General features: G+C 41.6%; 1 protein-coding gene across 2 annotated transcripts in view; it reads right to left on the reverse strand.

Annotated features, from left to right (window-relative positions):
• The window catches only part of AMPH (amphiphysin), a 215,300-nt gene that overhangs the window by 73,923 nt on the left and 123,026 nt on the right, over positions 1–18,351 (reverse strand). For both annotated transcript variants that reach the window (XM_040644417.1, XM_040644416.1), the window contains exons 4-7: positions 13,514–13,608; positions 11,301–11,396; positions 2,972–3,079; positions 228–313 (exon numbers count right to left, since the gene is read on the reverse strand). In XM_040644417.1, the coding sequence (XP_040500351.1) occupies positions 228–313; positions 2,972–3,079; positions 11,301–11,396; positions 13,514–13,608 (385 nt within the window). The remainder of the gene's footprint in view (positions 1–227; positions 314–2,971; positions 3,080–11,300; positions 11,397–13,513; positions 13,609–18,351) is intronic.

The following is an 18,351-nucleotide window of genomic DNA, read 5'->3' on the forward strand; positions in this document are numbered from 1 at the left end:
CAAAAGAAATTAAATCTAAAATTCAGTTTCTCCCCCATCCTAGCCATAGTCCAAGTGTTCAACAGCCCACCACATGTGGCAAGTTGCTACCTCGCAAAAGCACAGAAACAGAACACTTCTCTTGGACGGCACTCTAGCATCAGGGGCAATAAAGACAAGAGAAGGGATATCCCTGTTCTTGATCTTCTAAAAGAGACGTGGACACACCTGTACAGAAACAACGTTACCTTGACCATAACGATGGTAACTCTTCTTGTAAGTCAACATTGAACTCTTCAAACACTTTCTGTGCTTTCTGAAATTCCTCTTCTGCCTAGAAATGACACATAACAAGTGTTTACGCTAAAAAATATCATTGAAAGACAAGCCATTTCTATATACAACAAAAGCATTTAACATAAAATGGGAATAGCTTTATGGCATCCAAGAAACATTTTGAGAAGGACAGAAATTTGTCTGGTTAAAATCCACATAATTCTTGGGGGGCGCCTGGGTGGCTCAGTTGGTCAAGTGTCGACTCTTGATTTCAGCTTAGGTCATGATCTCAGGGTTGTGAGATCTAGCCCCACCTCAGGCTCTGGGCTGAGCACGGAGCCTACTTAAGATTGTCTCTCACCCTCTCCCTCTGCCCCTCTCCCCAGTCACATGTCCACATGCGTGCACACACGCGCACACACACACAATGTCTCTCACAAACCAAAAAACAAGATCCACATAATTTTTTTCAATTAACAGTGAAATATTAAGTCTTATTAAGACACGAAAATTGACTTGATTATAATGGTTGCTTTTGTAGTCTGGCAGACTCTGGCCACAAAAGCGTGTTAACTGCCTCTCCCATACACTGCTCTGCTCTGGATACTGGACATGGATGCTTCCCAAAGAAATTTTCCATCTAGTGAGAAGTCTAAATAATTACATGACAAACTAGGGCTTACAAACTGTTGCTGGGCATGTTTTTGGGGAAGACGGAAGAGAAACAGAGAAGGTTCCACAGGGCAAGTGACATTCTAAAGGAATCTTGAAGAATCAGCAAATATTCGCTGAAGAAGTGGATGGAGAGGTACTGCAATACATAAAGATGGCATTCCCTGGGTTAAAATTCTAGGGGCGCCTGGGTGGCACAGCGGTTAAGCATCTGCCTTCGGCTCAGGACGTGATCCCGGTGTTATGGGATCGAGCCCCACATCAGGCTCCTCTGCTATGAGACTGCTTCTTCCTCTCCCACTCCCCCTGCTTGTGTTCCCTCTCTCACTGACTGTCTCTCTCTGTCGAATAAATAAATAAATAAATAAATCTTTAAAAAAAAAAAAATTCTAGCTTACTAATTGTGTCAACTTGTGAGCTGATCTTAACTTTCTTCATCTCCAATACCTCACTGATAAAAAAAGAGACACTCACGCCTACTTCCACAGGTATTGTGAGTATTATGAAATGATGGCGTATATGAGCATGGTGCCCAGCACCTATGGCGCCTTACACGATGGGCAGCTCTTATTGTGGCTGCTCGGAAACTGATGTGTGAGCCATGGGAGCTCTAGTTTAGGATGTGTATATCAAAGAAGGAACAGAGGAGCAAGAAGATTCAAAAGCTGATTAGGTTAAATAGGTGAGTCATAACCAAGTTGTGCGGGTCTCATATGCACGCTAAGAAATTTAGATCTGTTTTCTACAGGTGATGCGAGCCATTAAAAGACAAGCAGTGGAGAAGCATATCTAGATATGTGATGTAGAAAGACTGTTCAGACAGCTGTGTGTAGGCAGACAGGAGAAGGCAAGACTGGAAGGAAAGGGAATAGTTAGCAGGTGTCAGTTGGCATCTGTAAGTGACTGGCATACATAGTAAAAGCTACTGAAATGGGTTTTCTTTTTTCTTTTTTTTTTAAGATTTTGTTTTTTTATTTCACACACAGAGAGAGAGGGAAAAAGCAAGCACAAGCAAGGGAACAGCAGGCAGGGGAAAAGTAGTCTCCATACTGAGCAAGGAGCCCGACATGGGACTCGATCCCAGGACCCCGAGGATCACGACCTGAGCTGAAGGCAGATGCTCAACCAACTGAGCCATCCAGGCATCCCTGAAACAAGTTTTCTAAAAGAAGACGAATGTTCTACAAATCCAGCACACGTCTGCACTCTCTGGCAACCACAGGTTAGTCTTAGAATTTCAAATTTGGTTTTCTATCTGAATCTGCCTTTTCACTTCAAATATGGATCCCAAACCCAGAACGAAGTAGAGGAACACATTACTTTCACTGACGCTGCAGTGTTGTTGGGGGCCAAGGTTTACTCTGACCAAAATGTGTGAGTCAGTGTCAGCCATGTGAATTCTACAATCACATGAAAAACCTTAATTAAAAATTATGGAAAGCAGCCCACAAGTATCATGTTTCAGTTTAAATTCTGTCCTAATTCCAATCTCCTTAAAAAGGAAATAACAGGTACACGTTGTTTGGCTGTGCTTTACTTCACTGTGCTTTACAGAAACTGAACTTTTTTTATATAAAATGAGGGTTTGTGGCAACCCTGCATCAGGCAAGTCTATAGGTAACATTTTTCCGGCAGCGTTTGCTCACTTCATGTCTCTGTCTCACATTAACATAATTCATGCAATATTTAAGCATTTTCGTTATCATCATATTTGTTATAATCTGTGATCAGTGATTATGACTTGCTGAAAGCTCAGATAATAGCATTTTTAGCAATAAAGTGTTTTTAATGAAGGTATGCACATTGTGTTTTTAAACATAATACTACTGCATACTTTAAAGACTATGGTATAGTATAAACGTAACTTTCGTATGCACTGGGAAACTAAAAAATTCATTTGATGGCTTTATTACAATATTTGTTTTATTGCCATGGTTGGGAACTGAGCCCACAATATCTCTGAGGGATGCTTAATTTTAAAAAGCAAAATTATTATAGTTCTTAGAATACGGAGAGTGGTGTCAATAGTGGGATCAATCCTTACCTTAGAGATTCGACTTTCATCCTTCCTCTTGGAGCTCTGCAAAGCTTCCAGATGGTGGCGAGCACTGTCATAATCCACCAGCTTCCTGCTGCGTTTTGCGATGCGATTCTGCCAACAAGGAAATGCATGCATGGTTATAGATTCTCTTTTTGATTGCTAAAATGCTTCCATTGTCCAGAGTAACTGAGGATCTTGATTGGAGACTGAAGTGAACCAGAATTTCAGTCAACAAATGATACCTGGAAATCACACTACCACCTCCAATTCTTTATGTAAAAACCATCAGGTTAATATCTTTCCTTCTGATAATAATTCGGCCGATCATGAGTAGTGGAAGGTAGAATTTGCAGTCAAGATCAGAAAAATTACAAAACTGGTTAAGAGGAGCAATAAACCTATACTATCTTTTAGCCTCTATTCTAAATCTTTCAATGTTCCATTTTGAAGGTCATAGAAGACTCTTTTAGGATTTGGTTTTAGAATTCTAATAACACTCACACTTTATAGAACAGAAGTTCTATAAAGCAGACTTACTTCCTAAAAAATCCTTTTTCTTATAAGTGTTCCTCAATCCTTTTGTTCATTAGAATTGCCTGAGGAGCCTTAAAAATATATGAATTCTTAGAGACTCCACTTCCATTTAGGATACAGATGGCTGCAATGAATGTCACTCTCACACTGACAAGAAAAAATCTGGATAATTTATAAAAGGATAACTCTTCTTGATTCTATCAGAGACCTCAGGGTCACAAGGCAGCAAAGTAATCTGAATTCTTTCATCTGGGAAGGGGGAAAAGTCCTCCAAGGAGAGATAAGATGACAAATCATTTGTGCCTACAAACCAGGGTACAGGTAGAAGTTGTGGACATGAACAGGTCGGCCAAAATTTTAACAAACTGTTAGAGGCCTAGTGTGGGCTACTATATCACTTTGAAAAGCTGGGTGTCCAAGACACAAGGGCAAATTGCACTTACAGGTAAGCTCCTCCCTTCAGCCTCCACTGGATGCTATTAAGAAAGTCTGGGAATAAGACACTCCTCTGCAGTGCATGTGAGAATGAGGTGAGCTATGGCTGCTACCGGATGGGCACTGAGCCCTGCCCATTTCATGCACCTTTTTCTCTTACAAGGCAAAAGCTTTAAGTTGCTTAACATGGGAGCCCACAGAGACTAGGCCAAGGTACACTGCTTAATGGAGAGAAATAGAAGAAAAACCAATCCGGCCCTGAGGAAGAATTAGGAAACTCTTCTCGCCCTACGATCATTGTAACACAAGGAAGGATAGAAGACAAAAATCTCTACTGATTGGGCATAAAACCTTCCTGGGCCCATGGTCTGGCTCCTTTAACAAGCAGAGGTCTGTTCCCACTCAGGCAGGAGCAGGAAACTCCTACCCAAGGCCAACCACAGATATGTGGCTGATTTTGCTTAAGACAGGCCAAGAACTCTGTCTTGTCTCTCTCCCTCTCTACAAAAAAAAAAAAAAAAAAAAAGGCCAATAATAAAAAAACAGCCATGTCCCCATTACAAGTCTAACACTCAACAATAAGTGATAGCTGCCTACCACCGGAGGGAGGGCAAGTGTATAGAGAGAGGCCCATTCTGCAGTACAGGCATACAAGTAACTAAAATCTGATGGGGAACAAGGACACGGAGAAAAAAATCTCTGGCATCCAAGGACCTACCATATGTGGACCAAAGGAGAAGCAAAAACCAGACTTCAACCCTAGTCTGAAAGCATCATAGATGATAATAGAGACGCACAAGGCACTAGCAGCCCAATTCTAAAGGAATTTGAAAGCCACAGTGCACTGAAAGTAATAATAGTAATAATCATAATAACCAACAATCCTAAATCTAGCTCAGTTCACGATCAGACTGATACGCACCACCACACTACTGGCCTGACAAAAAGCCATGCCCATTTCAAGGCATTAATATCTTCAGTCTTCACTATACATGATGTCTGGGATTCAATCTAAAATTATGAAACACACACACAAAAAAAGCCATGAGAAAAGATAAAGCAATCAACAGAACCAGACTCAGACATGATCCAGATGCTGGAAATATCAAACGAATTTTAAAATGACTATGACTAATATGTTAAAGTATCCAGTTGGAAAAATAGGATAACAGACATAAACTGATGGGTAATTTCTGCAGAAATATGGAAACTTTAATGGTCAAATAAAGATCAAGTGGAAACGGTAAAAATTTAAAAAAAAATTACATCAGAGAGGAAAAATTTGATAGGCCAATTGCTACACTTAACACAGCTGAGAAAGAACAGTGCACTTGAAAATGCATCTAGAGAATCCATTCCCATTAAAACACAAAGAGAAATAGGGTTGAAAAATAACAGAATCAAGCATACAAGATCTGTAATACAATATTAAATGGTCCAACACGGTCTAATTGGAGTTTCCAAAAGAGATGAGAGGTTAAGTCAGAAGAAATATTCCAAGAGATTGTACGAGAAATGTATATAATAATGAAGACATTGAAGTACAGATCCAAGAAACTCAGAGAACCCCAAGAAGGACAAACACCGAACAGTATCCATCCAGACACTTCACAGTCACACTGCATCAAGAAGAAAAATATAAGGAACAAAGGCAAAGACTACAGAAAGATAACCTTGAGAAACTATGAAAGCCAAAATACAATGACATAGAAAAAAAGAAACTGCCAACTCAGAATTCTATCCCCAGTGAAAAAACCTTCCAACAGCAAAAGTGAAATAAAGTTTTTTTCAGACTGGGGCGCCTGGGTGGCTCAGTTGGTTAAGCATCCGACTCTTGATTTCAGCTCAGGTCATGATCTCGGGGTCATGGGATCGAGGCCCACATCAAACTCCATGCTCAGCACAGAGTTTACTTGGGATTCTCTCTTCCTCTCCTTCTGCCCCTCCCCCTGCTTGTGTGTATGCTCTCTAAGTAAATAAATCAAATCTTTAAAAAAAAAAAAAGGCTTTTTCAGACAAACAAAAGCTGAAAGAATTCACTGCTATCATTGGAATTTTAATACTAAGGAAAGCTATGCCAAAAAAAAAAAAAAGTAAGTACCAGAAATTATAAAATTTAAGGTCAACATACATGATTTTGGTTTTTTACTTTTTTTTTTTTTAAGATTTTATTTATTTATTTGACAGAGAGAGAGACAGCCAGCGAGAGAGGGAACACAAGCAGGGGGAGTGGAAGAGGAAGAAGCAGGCTCCTAGCAGAGAAGCCTGATGTGGGGCTCGATCCCAGAATGCCGGGAACACGCCCTAAGCCAAAGGCAGATGCTTAACAACTGCGCTATCCAGGCACCCCTTGGTTTTTTACTTTTAAGTGCTTTAAAAGGTAATTGATTATCTAGAGCAAAAAAAAGAAACAGAAAAAATGTATTGTGGGATTTATAACATATGCAGAGGAAAATGTTGTGACAATAATAACAGAGGAAGAGAAGAAAGGAACTGGAGGTATTTATAAAAAAGTGCTATCATAGTACTTGAAGTTAGACAGGAAAAGTTAAAGATATATGTTATAAATTATAGAGCAACCACTAAAAACTTACATTAAAGAGGTATGCTCACTCTCTGTCTCTCAAATATATAAATAAATGTCTAAAAAAATGTGGGGGCACCGGGGTGGCTCAGTTGGTTAAACGTCCAACTCTTGATTTTAACTCAGGTCATGATCTCAGGGTGGTGAAACCTAGCCCCATGTTTAGCCCCACGCTCAGTGGGGAGTCTGTTTGAGATTCTCTCTCTCCCTCCCCCTCTGCCTCCCCACCTCTGCTCGCACGCACGTGCATTCTCTCTCAAATAAATAAACCTCAAAAAGAGGTATAACTAATAAGCAAATAATAAGCAAATTAAGTTAGTCTGATGCAAGACCCAAGCATCTGGCCTCTTTGAAAAGACCCCTACTGGTCCAGTTATACCCAGCCAGTCCAATCAGAGAACTACTACAGGAGGAGACCACAATAATATGTTTATGGCATACAAACACAGTCACAGCTCACAGATCCTCAGCAACCTACATAATGGGTGTTGCAGGGATCACTCCCATTTTACATGTAGAGAATTTCAAGTTGCATGAGATTAACTTCTAACTTGTCCAGAATCACTCAGAAAGCCTGTGGCAAAGATGAATTCGATGTCAGCCAACCCCCCCACCCCACGCCAACCAGTGCCAGGAGTAGGATGAGGCACATAAGACACCTAGGGCACAGCATCTAAGAAGGCCCTTATTCTCAGGGTCACATAGGTGGAGGATCAGCAACCAAGAGCAGGTGCCTCCTTATATCTTGAACTCTAGTGCCCTCACCTGCCTCACCCAGTCCCAGCCCTCCTCCTGACTCTTGGTGAGTCCTCCTAACTGCTCCCATATTTCTCTGACCTACCCCATCATTCAATTACCACCTGTCACTCTATGCTACTCTTCTACATCCACTTTGGGAGAGGTGAGAAGTGGGTTGGGGCAGTTACTCTCATGTAGCTGCTTCCAATCTCTTCACCCTCTACACCTACCACTTCCAACTGGTGTTAGTAGTGGAAAGCATGGCTGACTCACATTTGCTTAAAGATATGGGATGAATTAGTCTAGGCAGGATGCACTGAGGCACTCCAGGGGGGGAGAGTGTGTCTATGAGGTGACAAAGCTCATTATGTCTAGCAAACATCTAACTACTGCCTTCGAAGGAACACTGTTCCTTGAAGCAGAGGCCTTGTGTAACTGTGTATCCCTGATAAAGCTCTGCTTCGTGGACTTGTAGGGTAGGCGTGGGAGTGGGGAACTCTTCTTTAGTATCTTCCAAGAAGCAAATCTTGATTCTTTCACGAATGTGATTTTTTTGAAAAGAGCTAAAATTCAATGACTTCCAAGACTAGGAATAAGGTGGAAGAGTACACTTGTTTTGTTCAAAAACAAGAAGTGAACTAAATAATGTGACTCATTTTCTTGTGTAACTGACAAGTCAGTTACAGAGCAGAGCAGGGCTTACCACAGTAGAAGGGCCTGTTTGGAAGGCCATCACTCATTTTGATTCACACATTTTTGTGTTGGGAGATACAAATCAATCTTATTTCCTTACCTGTCTGATACCTGGAAAACTTGAAAAAAGACTCAAATCTTGTAAGTAAGGGTAGAGTTAATTCACTTTAGCTTTTATATGGAAAATGATACAACTCTTATTTAACCATCCAGTAGTAAATTTAATTAAGTAAATTTACTAGTTTAAGAGCAAAGAGTTTGATGAAATGGTTCAACTGAAATTTCTTCAAATTTTCCACTGCACACTGACCTTCTATAAGGTAAAAAATTTAATTTATCATATTTTTTTTTAATTTCAATAATAACCCCAATTTGGAATTCGCTTTGGCACACCACTGTAAATATATGTTTAGGTGCTTATGCATGGCTGCCAAGTTAGAATTTAAACTACATTTTACAATAACTGCTCACAGCTGTAAGCCTGCCTGTGTTGATGACAAGCTGGCTCTTATTATAACATTGATTTTAGATGTCGGTTCTGCATAAGAAGAACTATAACACGGGTGCCCTGACAATCACAGTTGGAAAAGTCAAACATCATTCCCTCATGAATGGTACTTCATAGCCCTTGCTGGTGAGCGGCAGTAAATATTTGGAAATTTCCCTGACTTGTTAACTATTTACACGGACTGTTTGATTTTAATGGAAGTCAGGGAAGTCAGTTGTGTTCTGTGCTTTGAAAATTCTCCACGCAGTATTTTTCATCATTAGCTTCCTTTCCATCAATAATGCATTCATTACATAATCATTCAGCACTAACTTGACAAAGTGATAGAGTCTACATCCACTTCTACCTTCCATTCAGTGAGCAAAGACACAGAGAATAACTTAAGTGTATCTTCACAGAAAAAAATGCCTTTCAAATATTAGAAACAGCTACTGTGTCTACTCTCCAATTCCAAACAGTTTCCTTTCCTAGTTCAACACTGCTGTGTCCTCGACTCTTTGTCATATGAAACGGTTTCACAATATTCTACTTTGGTTGAAACCCTATGTGTATGGTAAGATATTCTAAATGTGACTTCAGAGAAAGAGAGATTATTTCAGCATTTTTCCATGATGCAAGGAACATCATGACATGTATTTTATTTATTTTCAAGACCCCCAGCTGAGATGACATTATTCCCAAATCTCCAGTGCAAAGATGGTTCAATCACTGGACGATCATCTTTGTGCATGACCTCAACCATGGACCTCAAGAAAAGAACTGCTTCAGCAAAAGTTCAACTGAGTTCTTCATCTTTCTGATGTGGAACAAACTGAAGAGACTAGCCAATATCATGCATTATGATTTTATTTAATGTATTTATTTAAAGATGTATTTATTTATTTTTAGAGAGAGAAGAGAGAGCTCGAGTAGGCAGAAGGACAGAGGAAGAAGGAGAAAATCCACAAGCAGACCCCTCACAGAGCGTGCAGCCCAACACGGGACTTGATCTCACGACTCTGAGATCATGACCTGAGCTGAAACCAAGAGTTAGAAGCTTAGCCAACTGAGCCACCCAGGCGCTCCCATCATGATTTTATTTTAATCTATGTTTCAATGCAGGTACTTCTGTGTGTATTTGTCTTCTAAGATTATATGCTCCTACAGAGTGTGGCCAATTTCCAAGTAACTACGGCTGGGCAGTTGTTATGGTATATTTTTTTGATGGTACTAAGTTTTTGTTCCTGAAACTGAACAACTTTTCTCAAATGTGTTTTTCTCTGGTCAATCACAGCCTTCATATGCTTGGTTAGATCATACTATGAATGTATGTTATATGAATACTTTAGGCTAGTTGCAAACTGCTTTGAAATTTTCAAGTACGAGGTCAAAGTTTTCCCTTATCCCCTTCTGATTTATTAGGAACTGGTATTTATGGAGACTAAATTACCACACAATAAAGGATAGTCTGAAGTGTGATAATGATTCTGAGACTCTTTGCTCCACAAATGTTACAAATTCTAAGACAAAATGTGTGTGTCCACCAAATAATCTGAAGATATCCCAAGACACATGCCTTATAGGCTAGTGCATGCAGCCTGACAGAATCCTAAAATTTTTTTCCAATTTAATTTTTAAATCTCTCAGAAAATTTTAAAAAACCAACTTACACCTTTTAATGAGGACACCATCACGTAATGGCTCACTGAAGTGTTCTCCTGCTTATTATGACCACATCACTGAGAATCCATCATTTAGATTTGTTCTCTGTGACATTTTGCCACCAAGGCTAATTAATGTACCTAGTCTGGTCCACTGAGGTTGTTGTCTGGTGTCCTGTGTCCCAAAACACACTCTGGATGTTGGCCAGCTAGTTGGTAGGTATTATGTATGGGACCAAGGAAACGGACATCACTGACAGGAGTGGTGCTCTGGCTGAGAAGTGTTACTATGTTCCATGGTCAGGGCCAGTGCACATTACTGCAGCTAGTGTCCTGGTGTTTCGCAATGGCTACAACGCAGGCCAAGGAAGAGCGGACATTGACATAAGAAGCACCTAATTAAGGCTCTGCAGGTGGATGGATGCTGGTTCATGGCCTCCTTTACACTGGAAGAAGGGCAGTACCCTGGTACTTACCTGGTATTCCTCCTGGAGCAGGAAAAACAACTGGGTGCAGATCTATTCATGCTACCATCTGCTATCTACAGTCCTGATGGTGTAAAACCCATCGCCACCTCCAGGGTCAATTCTAAATCTACGGTGTTCGATCCTCCGCTTATATATTTCCCATCAATGAATCCAAGTGTCAAGTAAGACAAATGTTTTATACGAGGTATTTTTAGACCAGTTGCTAATGTATTTGAAATGCTTCTATCTTAACAGTGTAATCTGAACCAGAAAATTTTAAGGAGAGAAAACATATGCAGGTGTGCTCTGAACAGTAAACAAGGAAAGATCAGATCTTACTCTCAGGTTTGCAACGAAGTTTCTCTTTTCCTGGAGAGCACTGTTTTATCCTAATGGAAATTCTTATCAAATGCTATACAATAAAAAAGTTGGAACATAAAGAAGATTGGAATTTGGGGTATCTGGTTTGCAATTTTGTATCTAGAGCATTAAAAAGACGTCTGTAGAGAAATGAAAGCTGAAGCAGTTCGCTGAAGGGGAAAATGTGATTTCTGTGGCTACATTTCATTTAAAACCGATAGGAACAGGATAAAACTTCCATGCTTCAATAAATGAAAAGTTACCACCTTTGATGTCAGCTTGAGGACTCTGAATTCCACTTATTTCTCGCCCGTGTTTCAATAAGTACATAGAACCATTCAACTCTTCCCTTTATAGACACAAAGTAAAATACCTTTATATCAGGAAATTGGCCCAGATAGGTATCCAGTGTCAGCAAGGACCCATCCACTAGTTTTTGATGGAAGTCTTCCCACAGGACATCACATTTCTGAAAGAAGAAGAGAAATAGAGATAACCGCTGAATGATTTTAATTGGATACTTTTCACCAAACTTTTTAAAAAAATCAGGAACGATAAAATTAGATAAATAACACTTCCTCGAATAGATGTTAGGAAAAACGTGGATTATGTAATAATACAATAAAACTTCAAGGCAATTTGGCTACCAGTTCTAATCAATAATACAGGCTACCAAGGATACAGACTACATTTTTCAGCCTGTGTCACAGCTAAGTGTAGCCACAAGACTAAGGTCTGGCCAAAGGGATGAACTTTCAGCAAGTGTCCCTAAAAGGAAGCTTGTCTTCCTTGATTCCTCCTTTTGCCAACTGGAGTGCAGAAATGAGAGCCAAGAGCCGGTGGCCAGTGCTCAGAGAGTCATACTGAACGAGGAGGACAGATGGGCCCCTGATGTCACCATACCTGGGCTGCTCACTCCAACGTCTTTTACGAGAGCGAGATAACTTTCTATCTTTGGAAAACCACTTCTGGGGCCTTACTTGCTTTTGTTTCTTTTTCACACTTCAAATACTGATCCTCATTGTTACAGATTCCAATTCAAGAAATTTATGCCAACAAAAAAATTTAAATCCTCCCCGTGAAAAGGCTCGTCTTCTGATGTGAACAGATGCCCTGAACGTGTAGTGTTCAGCTCCTTCACCATCACAATAGCCCATATCTGGATCTGCAACTAAAGGTTCCAAAAATCCTGGCAGGGCCTCCAAGGACCAACGTGGGACAGCAGCCATTTTCTGAAGGAATTAATGTCAACAGTGGCATCCGTCACACACAGAATGCCACATGGTGTTCTGAAAAGCTATTAACACAAGTTTCTATTATTCCCTTAAAAATTCTTTTCATGATGAATTTTTTATTATATACCATTCATCAGAAATTTATAATACGAGGTAAGCATTTAACAACGTGATATTAAAACGGTGTCTTTATATTAAAGAAAGGTGAGAAAAAGCAATTACTTAGTAATTGCATGGGAAAGTGGTGTGTGGAGGCTGGTTTTGCCAGATTCGTATTTTGAAAGTTTTCTAAAGGGGTAACAAGGCCAAGGACTTTCCTTAAAAGGCTTTTTTTTTTTTTTTTCAATCTTAACAAGATTATGACGATCAATGTGCGGTGTCAGAATTTTCACGGAGCAGCCCGGGGCTGCACGGTTAACCCGTCTTTCCAAAGGCCACACAGACGGTCGGCACATCACACATCAGACCTTCTCCCGAGCCGGGGCAGCTGTATCCCTTAGGTCTTCTGTGCCTCAATGTTCATCAGTGAATCAATGAGCTCATGTGGAGTGGGCATGACAAACACCGCTCTTTAACAAAGAACTTGTATATGAGAGAAGCCCTGACAGGTGGTTTGCTAACACCAGTAATAATGACATGTACTGAGCACCATACCAATAAGTGAATACACAGGCTTTAAATGTGTTATTATTAGGCACAGTTCTTATTTTCACTTTGCAAATGAGAAGTGGGAGAACTAATCCAACCTCATCCAGAAGCCACTTCTGGTCTCCACCCCATTAGGCCTTCTGCAAAGCAGAAAATGCCCACTTTCTCACTTCCCGCCAGCCAGATGGCCCTCGGCTGCAAATTGGATTTCAGGTGTTAAGACATGTCTAGGGACAAAGGCTTCTGGAAGTCACATTCCTATTAGCAGACTGACCGCATCTGTCTTTAGGTTCTGCAGACCAGCAAATGGACCAGTGGCATTCAAGCGAAATAGATGCTTTTTGCGCCTCCTGACCCTGCTTTCAAGAAGGGATGGGGGAAGCAGGGGCGCAGGGGTGAAGTTCGTACACAAAATCATGCCCTGAGCCAGTTCTGCTGCTGAGATGAGCTAAGATGTGTAGAAAAGGATGGGAAAACACTATCCTTATTTTGAAGAAAATGCATCTTTAATGCACAGCTCTCTACCCCACTAGTGTCACAATGGTTCGCTAAGCACTAGCAGTCTGGGCTGATCTGGATGGCAGAACTGCATCTTCTGGGTGTCTTCCAGGTACACGCTGCGCCATCATGATTGAGCGGAACGTGCTGGCACCCCTGGCAGAAGTGCCCCAGGTCTCCTGTGGTCTCTGATCCTAGCTCTTACCTCGCCAACCATCTTCACATCTTCCCGCCCATACCAGTCCGGCTCGTAGACTTCATGCAGCGACTCGGTGAGCTTCATCGAGGCCTCCTGCATGCCTAGTGTGGGAGAAAACAACTCTGGTTGGAAAGACATGGATGAGGTGCCTCTTCCTCTGTCCCCTACTTTTCTAAGACAGAAAAATCTTGAGTTACCCACTAATCATTGAAGGAAAAATCATGAAGGCAAGACTGTTACTTCCATCTGTAGTCACAACTTTCCATGAGGGTCTCTAACGTATCTGATTACATTGTGCATTTTCTATTATTTGCATGATAATGGCAGATACTGAGTCTTGAAAAAAATCAACAAGGTGTCCTATTCTGGAAACAACAATAGTAATGTGTTCTCTTATGTATGCCGTCACTTACGATGTGGAACAGAAACATAAATACACAGGACACCTAAAATAATTCATCCATAAGACTATGGAGATCTAAAAACAAAATTAATTCTAAATGACTTTAAATCTAAGAAATGAAGCCTTCCACAGAAGCAGGCTGAAGCAAAATTAACAGGATTCCAGGGCAGAACAGCTGGAAGTGGTGTAAGTAGCCTAACCATTTTCAAAAGAAAAAAAGACAAAGTTTTTCTTTTTCTAAAGCTATTAAAAGCTACACATACAGTTTTAAATCAGAATTCTCAGCTTAGAGTTCTTAAGTCGGGGGGGTCAGAATTTTCATTAGATGTACATTTGGTGTGTGTTGCAAAAACTATGGTTGTTAAGGAACAGGAAAGATACAAAGCGTTCTTATGCAACACGGTGATGGGAAGTATCACCAAGTCTTTTCCGGTCTCTGCTCTGCCCCCCCTTTAAACCACGGAGGGTACAGTGTGGGTGGGGTGGAGACAGCACAGGGCTGAGAACAGTTCATAATGCGTTCTTTGGCTGGTGACTTGGAGAAGCTTCCCCTCTGGCACCAAACCCTCCCGACCGGCTAGAAGCTGAGACCTGGCCCAGTTGGTGTCTTGGCTTTTGTCACTAGGGGATGTGAAATTTTCCTTAGAAACGAAAGGCATCTCATAAAACATAATGCCCATGACTCCACAATGGAAAGCTTTCCTGAAACCGAAAGCTGCAACCATCTAGACTCAACTAGATGCTTGTTGGATTTAAGGGAGTCGATTCTGGGTTCAACCATGAGAAAAGGACAAAATAAAAGACGTCTGACATGACAGAAGTATATCCTTGAGGAGTAGGTCCAAAAGTCAGCATGGTAATTTTCATAGTACGTTTTCTCTCTGGGCAGGGAACACCCCCCACTCTCCTTCCTCCGATAAGATGCAGATACAGATTTGGTCTGTGCCCTTGAGAAGTTTGAAGGTTTCCAGGCCCCATGAAGTAGGAAAGCCTGCAACCCTCTCTCCATGAAGCAAATCACTGAGCACACTACAGGATCCCCCAACAACACACTGTATGGCCCACACCCGCTGAAACGACTCAGGGACCAAAAGAAGCAGCCCAGCAGCGATGACGTGAAGGCATGTAGGGGTAGAGAGCACCAAAAATTAATGCAAAACCTGCAAGTGTCCCCCAGCACTCTGAATGAATCCCCTAATGAGGATGTCCCCTCTCATACGTGCGGTCGCTGCTGAGGGAGACCGACCTGATCTCCAGCATCTATATTCGCCCCTCCACGAGGACCAGCAAGCCTCTGCTGAGAAATGGACCCCTGGAAAGTCAGTCACTGGTAGACACCCTTCCATAATTCAGACGCCAAAAGGCTTCTGAAGGTTTCTCTTAAATCTTTGTCTTAAGTTTGATGGAAATTATCAACAGCTGTGTAGATAGGTTCTTAAGGTCTTAAGCGGAAGAAAAAGAAAGGATGGTGTTGTAGCACAAATAACCTTCGCGGTGAAAAATAAAACTGTGAATGTAAGCTTAAAATAAAATTATGGAAGACCTTACTCAGTGGGGCTGAAAGCACAATGTCACAGTAAATATGCCTCCCAGCAGCCAAAAATAATTACTAATTGCTCTGAGTGCATAAGTAGTGATGGAAAATTTGGAAAAAATCCATTTTGACATAGAAAGTGTTTCTAGAACTCCCCATAGGAAGTACTTGGTTGGACACATAGGTGAACAAGACACAAGCTTTGCTCTTAAGGGGCCTAAAGAATGGCAAAGATTTTAGGGATTTAGAATCTACTCTGCTGACAAAGCATAAGAAAGAGAGAGAAAAAAAAAAAAAAAGCTAAAACCCAAGTTCCCTTCAAAGCAGCTTGGCAGGCAACATCAAAGCAGAGGAGATGCTAAATGCTACCTCTGGCATTTAATAATATCTATGTCCACTATTTTCTTAAAAGATTAGTGATTTCCAAAACCGCAAGACAGGTGCCCAACAGTACACATAGAATAGTTATTTTACTACTGGATAGGAACCATGTGTCTTGCTTTAAAATTCTGGACCTTCTCCAAGGCATTTACTGCAACATCTTCTTTCCCTCTGCAACCAAATTTGCGAGCTTCTATTTTCACCCTCAAAGATTTGTTGCAGAGATTACACAGCTACAAGCGCCCTCTTTGTACAGCCTGAGGGTGTATGTTTTAGTTAAAAATAACATCAGCTAAAATACATTATGACAATAACGAGCGGCAGCTATAAACCATTACAAGGGTATCTAAAATATTGTAAGTATCTGGCAGCTCTGCCCATTATTTAGAAGAGAGCTGTTTAAGAAGCCAGCAGGTGGCTCAGAGGAAAGCAGGATGGGAAGTCTTTCCCCTAGAGATTTAAGGAGAGCAAATATAGGAGCAAGAGTGGGGGGAGGCGGGAAGGGGAGGCAGAATGTGAGATGGCTTGAGGACAGTCAACCCTCCAGCTTGGTCATGCTCACACACAAGTCACATACAACTAAAAAGCTGTGATGCCATCATCTCGGCCACGCTCCATGGAGGAGAAGTTCTTGTGTGCTCATTACCTCTGTGGCTGGCCTCCTCTGTCGCCCCCATGCCAGTGACTCTTGATTCCAAATCCCTACTGGACACCTCCCCTTGGATGGTACCTCAGGCTTCATATGCCCAAAACAAACTCAGAACTTCTGACAAAACCTCTTCCTACTCCTCTTCCCAATCCTCAGGAATCTCACCCAGTTGTCCCAGTTAGAAAACTGAAGCCATCCCAGATTCAACCTCCCAAAGCAAGTATATCACCAAGGCACACCAGTCCTGACTGATTCTCAAAGGAAGCCCCTCGCTTCCACGCCCACGGCCACGGCCCTGAACTGGATACGCATCATCTATCATTTGGATTAGATCAAATAATCCATGTAAACGGTTGAACAAAGTACTTCTACAAAGCTCACGTTCAAATGTCAGCCTCATTATGAAAAATACTTTTGGGGGCACCTGGGTGGCTCAGTCGTTAAGCGTCTGCCTTCGGCTCAGGGTGTGATCCCGACGTTCTAGGATTGAGCCCCGCATCAGGCTCCTCTACTGGGAGCCAGCTTCTTCCTCTCCTACTCCCCCTGCTTGTGTTCCCTCTCTCGCTGGCTGTCTCGGTCAAATAAATAAATAAAATCTTTAAAAAATATATATTTTTGAAGGCATCGTGGCATAATAATTAAAACTATTATTTACGGTCCATCAGCCTTTGTTAAAACCTTGGTTCCAACACATATCATCTGTGTGATCTTGGGCAAATTACCTAACCATCCTAGACCTCAGTTTTCCAAAGTGTACACTACTTTTAAATGACAGTACGTGCCATGGCCTTGGTTAAAATTGTATGAAATGAGGCAGTAAAAGCTTATATCAGTGCCTCGCACAGAACTGCTCAATAAATGTTAGCTTTTCTTCACTATCGTTATTAAATACTGGACTAGACTTCTAAGAAGCGTCTTTGCAGCTTCATCTCCTCTAGCCTGAATCCCACAAAACCTCAATAACTATTTTTCTAAAATGCTAATCTGCTCATGCGACGCATTCCCTTGCCTACAGTAATGTAATGACTCCTGTCCGTGATGACGGACTAAAACCCCAATATGATATGATACATAAGCATACCTACCTTTCCATGTCTCATCCATCTCAGTCTCTTGCTTACCCTCAATGATCTACTTGTTCCCCAAAGAGCCCAAGCTTCTTGCTGCCTCCTGGACCTTTGTATATGTAGCTTCTTCTATCTGGAAAGTCCTTCCAAACATCAACCTCAGTCTCCGGCATATCTTTTCACTTGATAACTAGTTACACTCCCCTCCTGGGTCCATTTAACTGTGAGTTTCTTGGAAGGCCCAACCTGGTCTCCTGTCCCTTGGGGGGGGGGGGGTCCTGTCCTCTGTTGTAACACACATAACGTACACTTGTGTTAAAGTATGTGTTAGTATGTATATCTGGCCTTTTTGCTTATTTAACCTTCTCCCCATCTCTGCTGTCAGCTCCATGAGAGTAGGTCCTGTGTCTTGTTCATCTCTGCATCTTCACTCCAAGAACAGTGTTGCACCCATACACGGGGCTCAATGCAACATTTGCTGCTAAAATAACTGAGAACATAAGACCTACCTCGCAAAGCCCAAGCATCAGCAGAAACAACAATGACCTACAGAGGTGAATGGCACCCAGAGATCAGTGATCATAAGATGAAGAGTAACCCTATTCCCCAGAGTCCTAGTGGTAGAGATTTGGAGGGCTTCTCAGAGCACCTGGAGCACTTTATGGATGAGGAACCTAAGTCAGCTGAGAGCTTGGTGATCTTCCCATCACTGCCCCTGGGATCGGACTCAGGAGCCATCACTCTCCGGGCATGATCTCCTTCCTCCGTAATGCTGCCTGCGTTACAGTACAATTAGTTAGCTAGTGTTCT

Source organism: Ursus maritimus, unplaced genomic scaffold, assembly GCF_017311325.1.
Source record: "Ursus maritimus isolate PB19 unplaced genomic scaffold, ASM1731132v1 scaffold_3, whole genome shotgun sequence".
In the NCBI taxonomy this organism is placed as follows: Eukaryota; Metazoa; Chordata; class Mammalia; order Carnivora; family Ursidae; genus Ursus; species Ursus maritimus.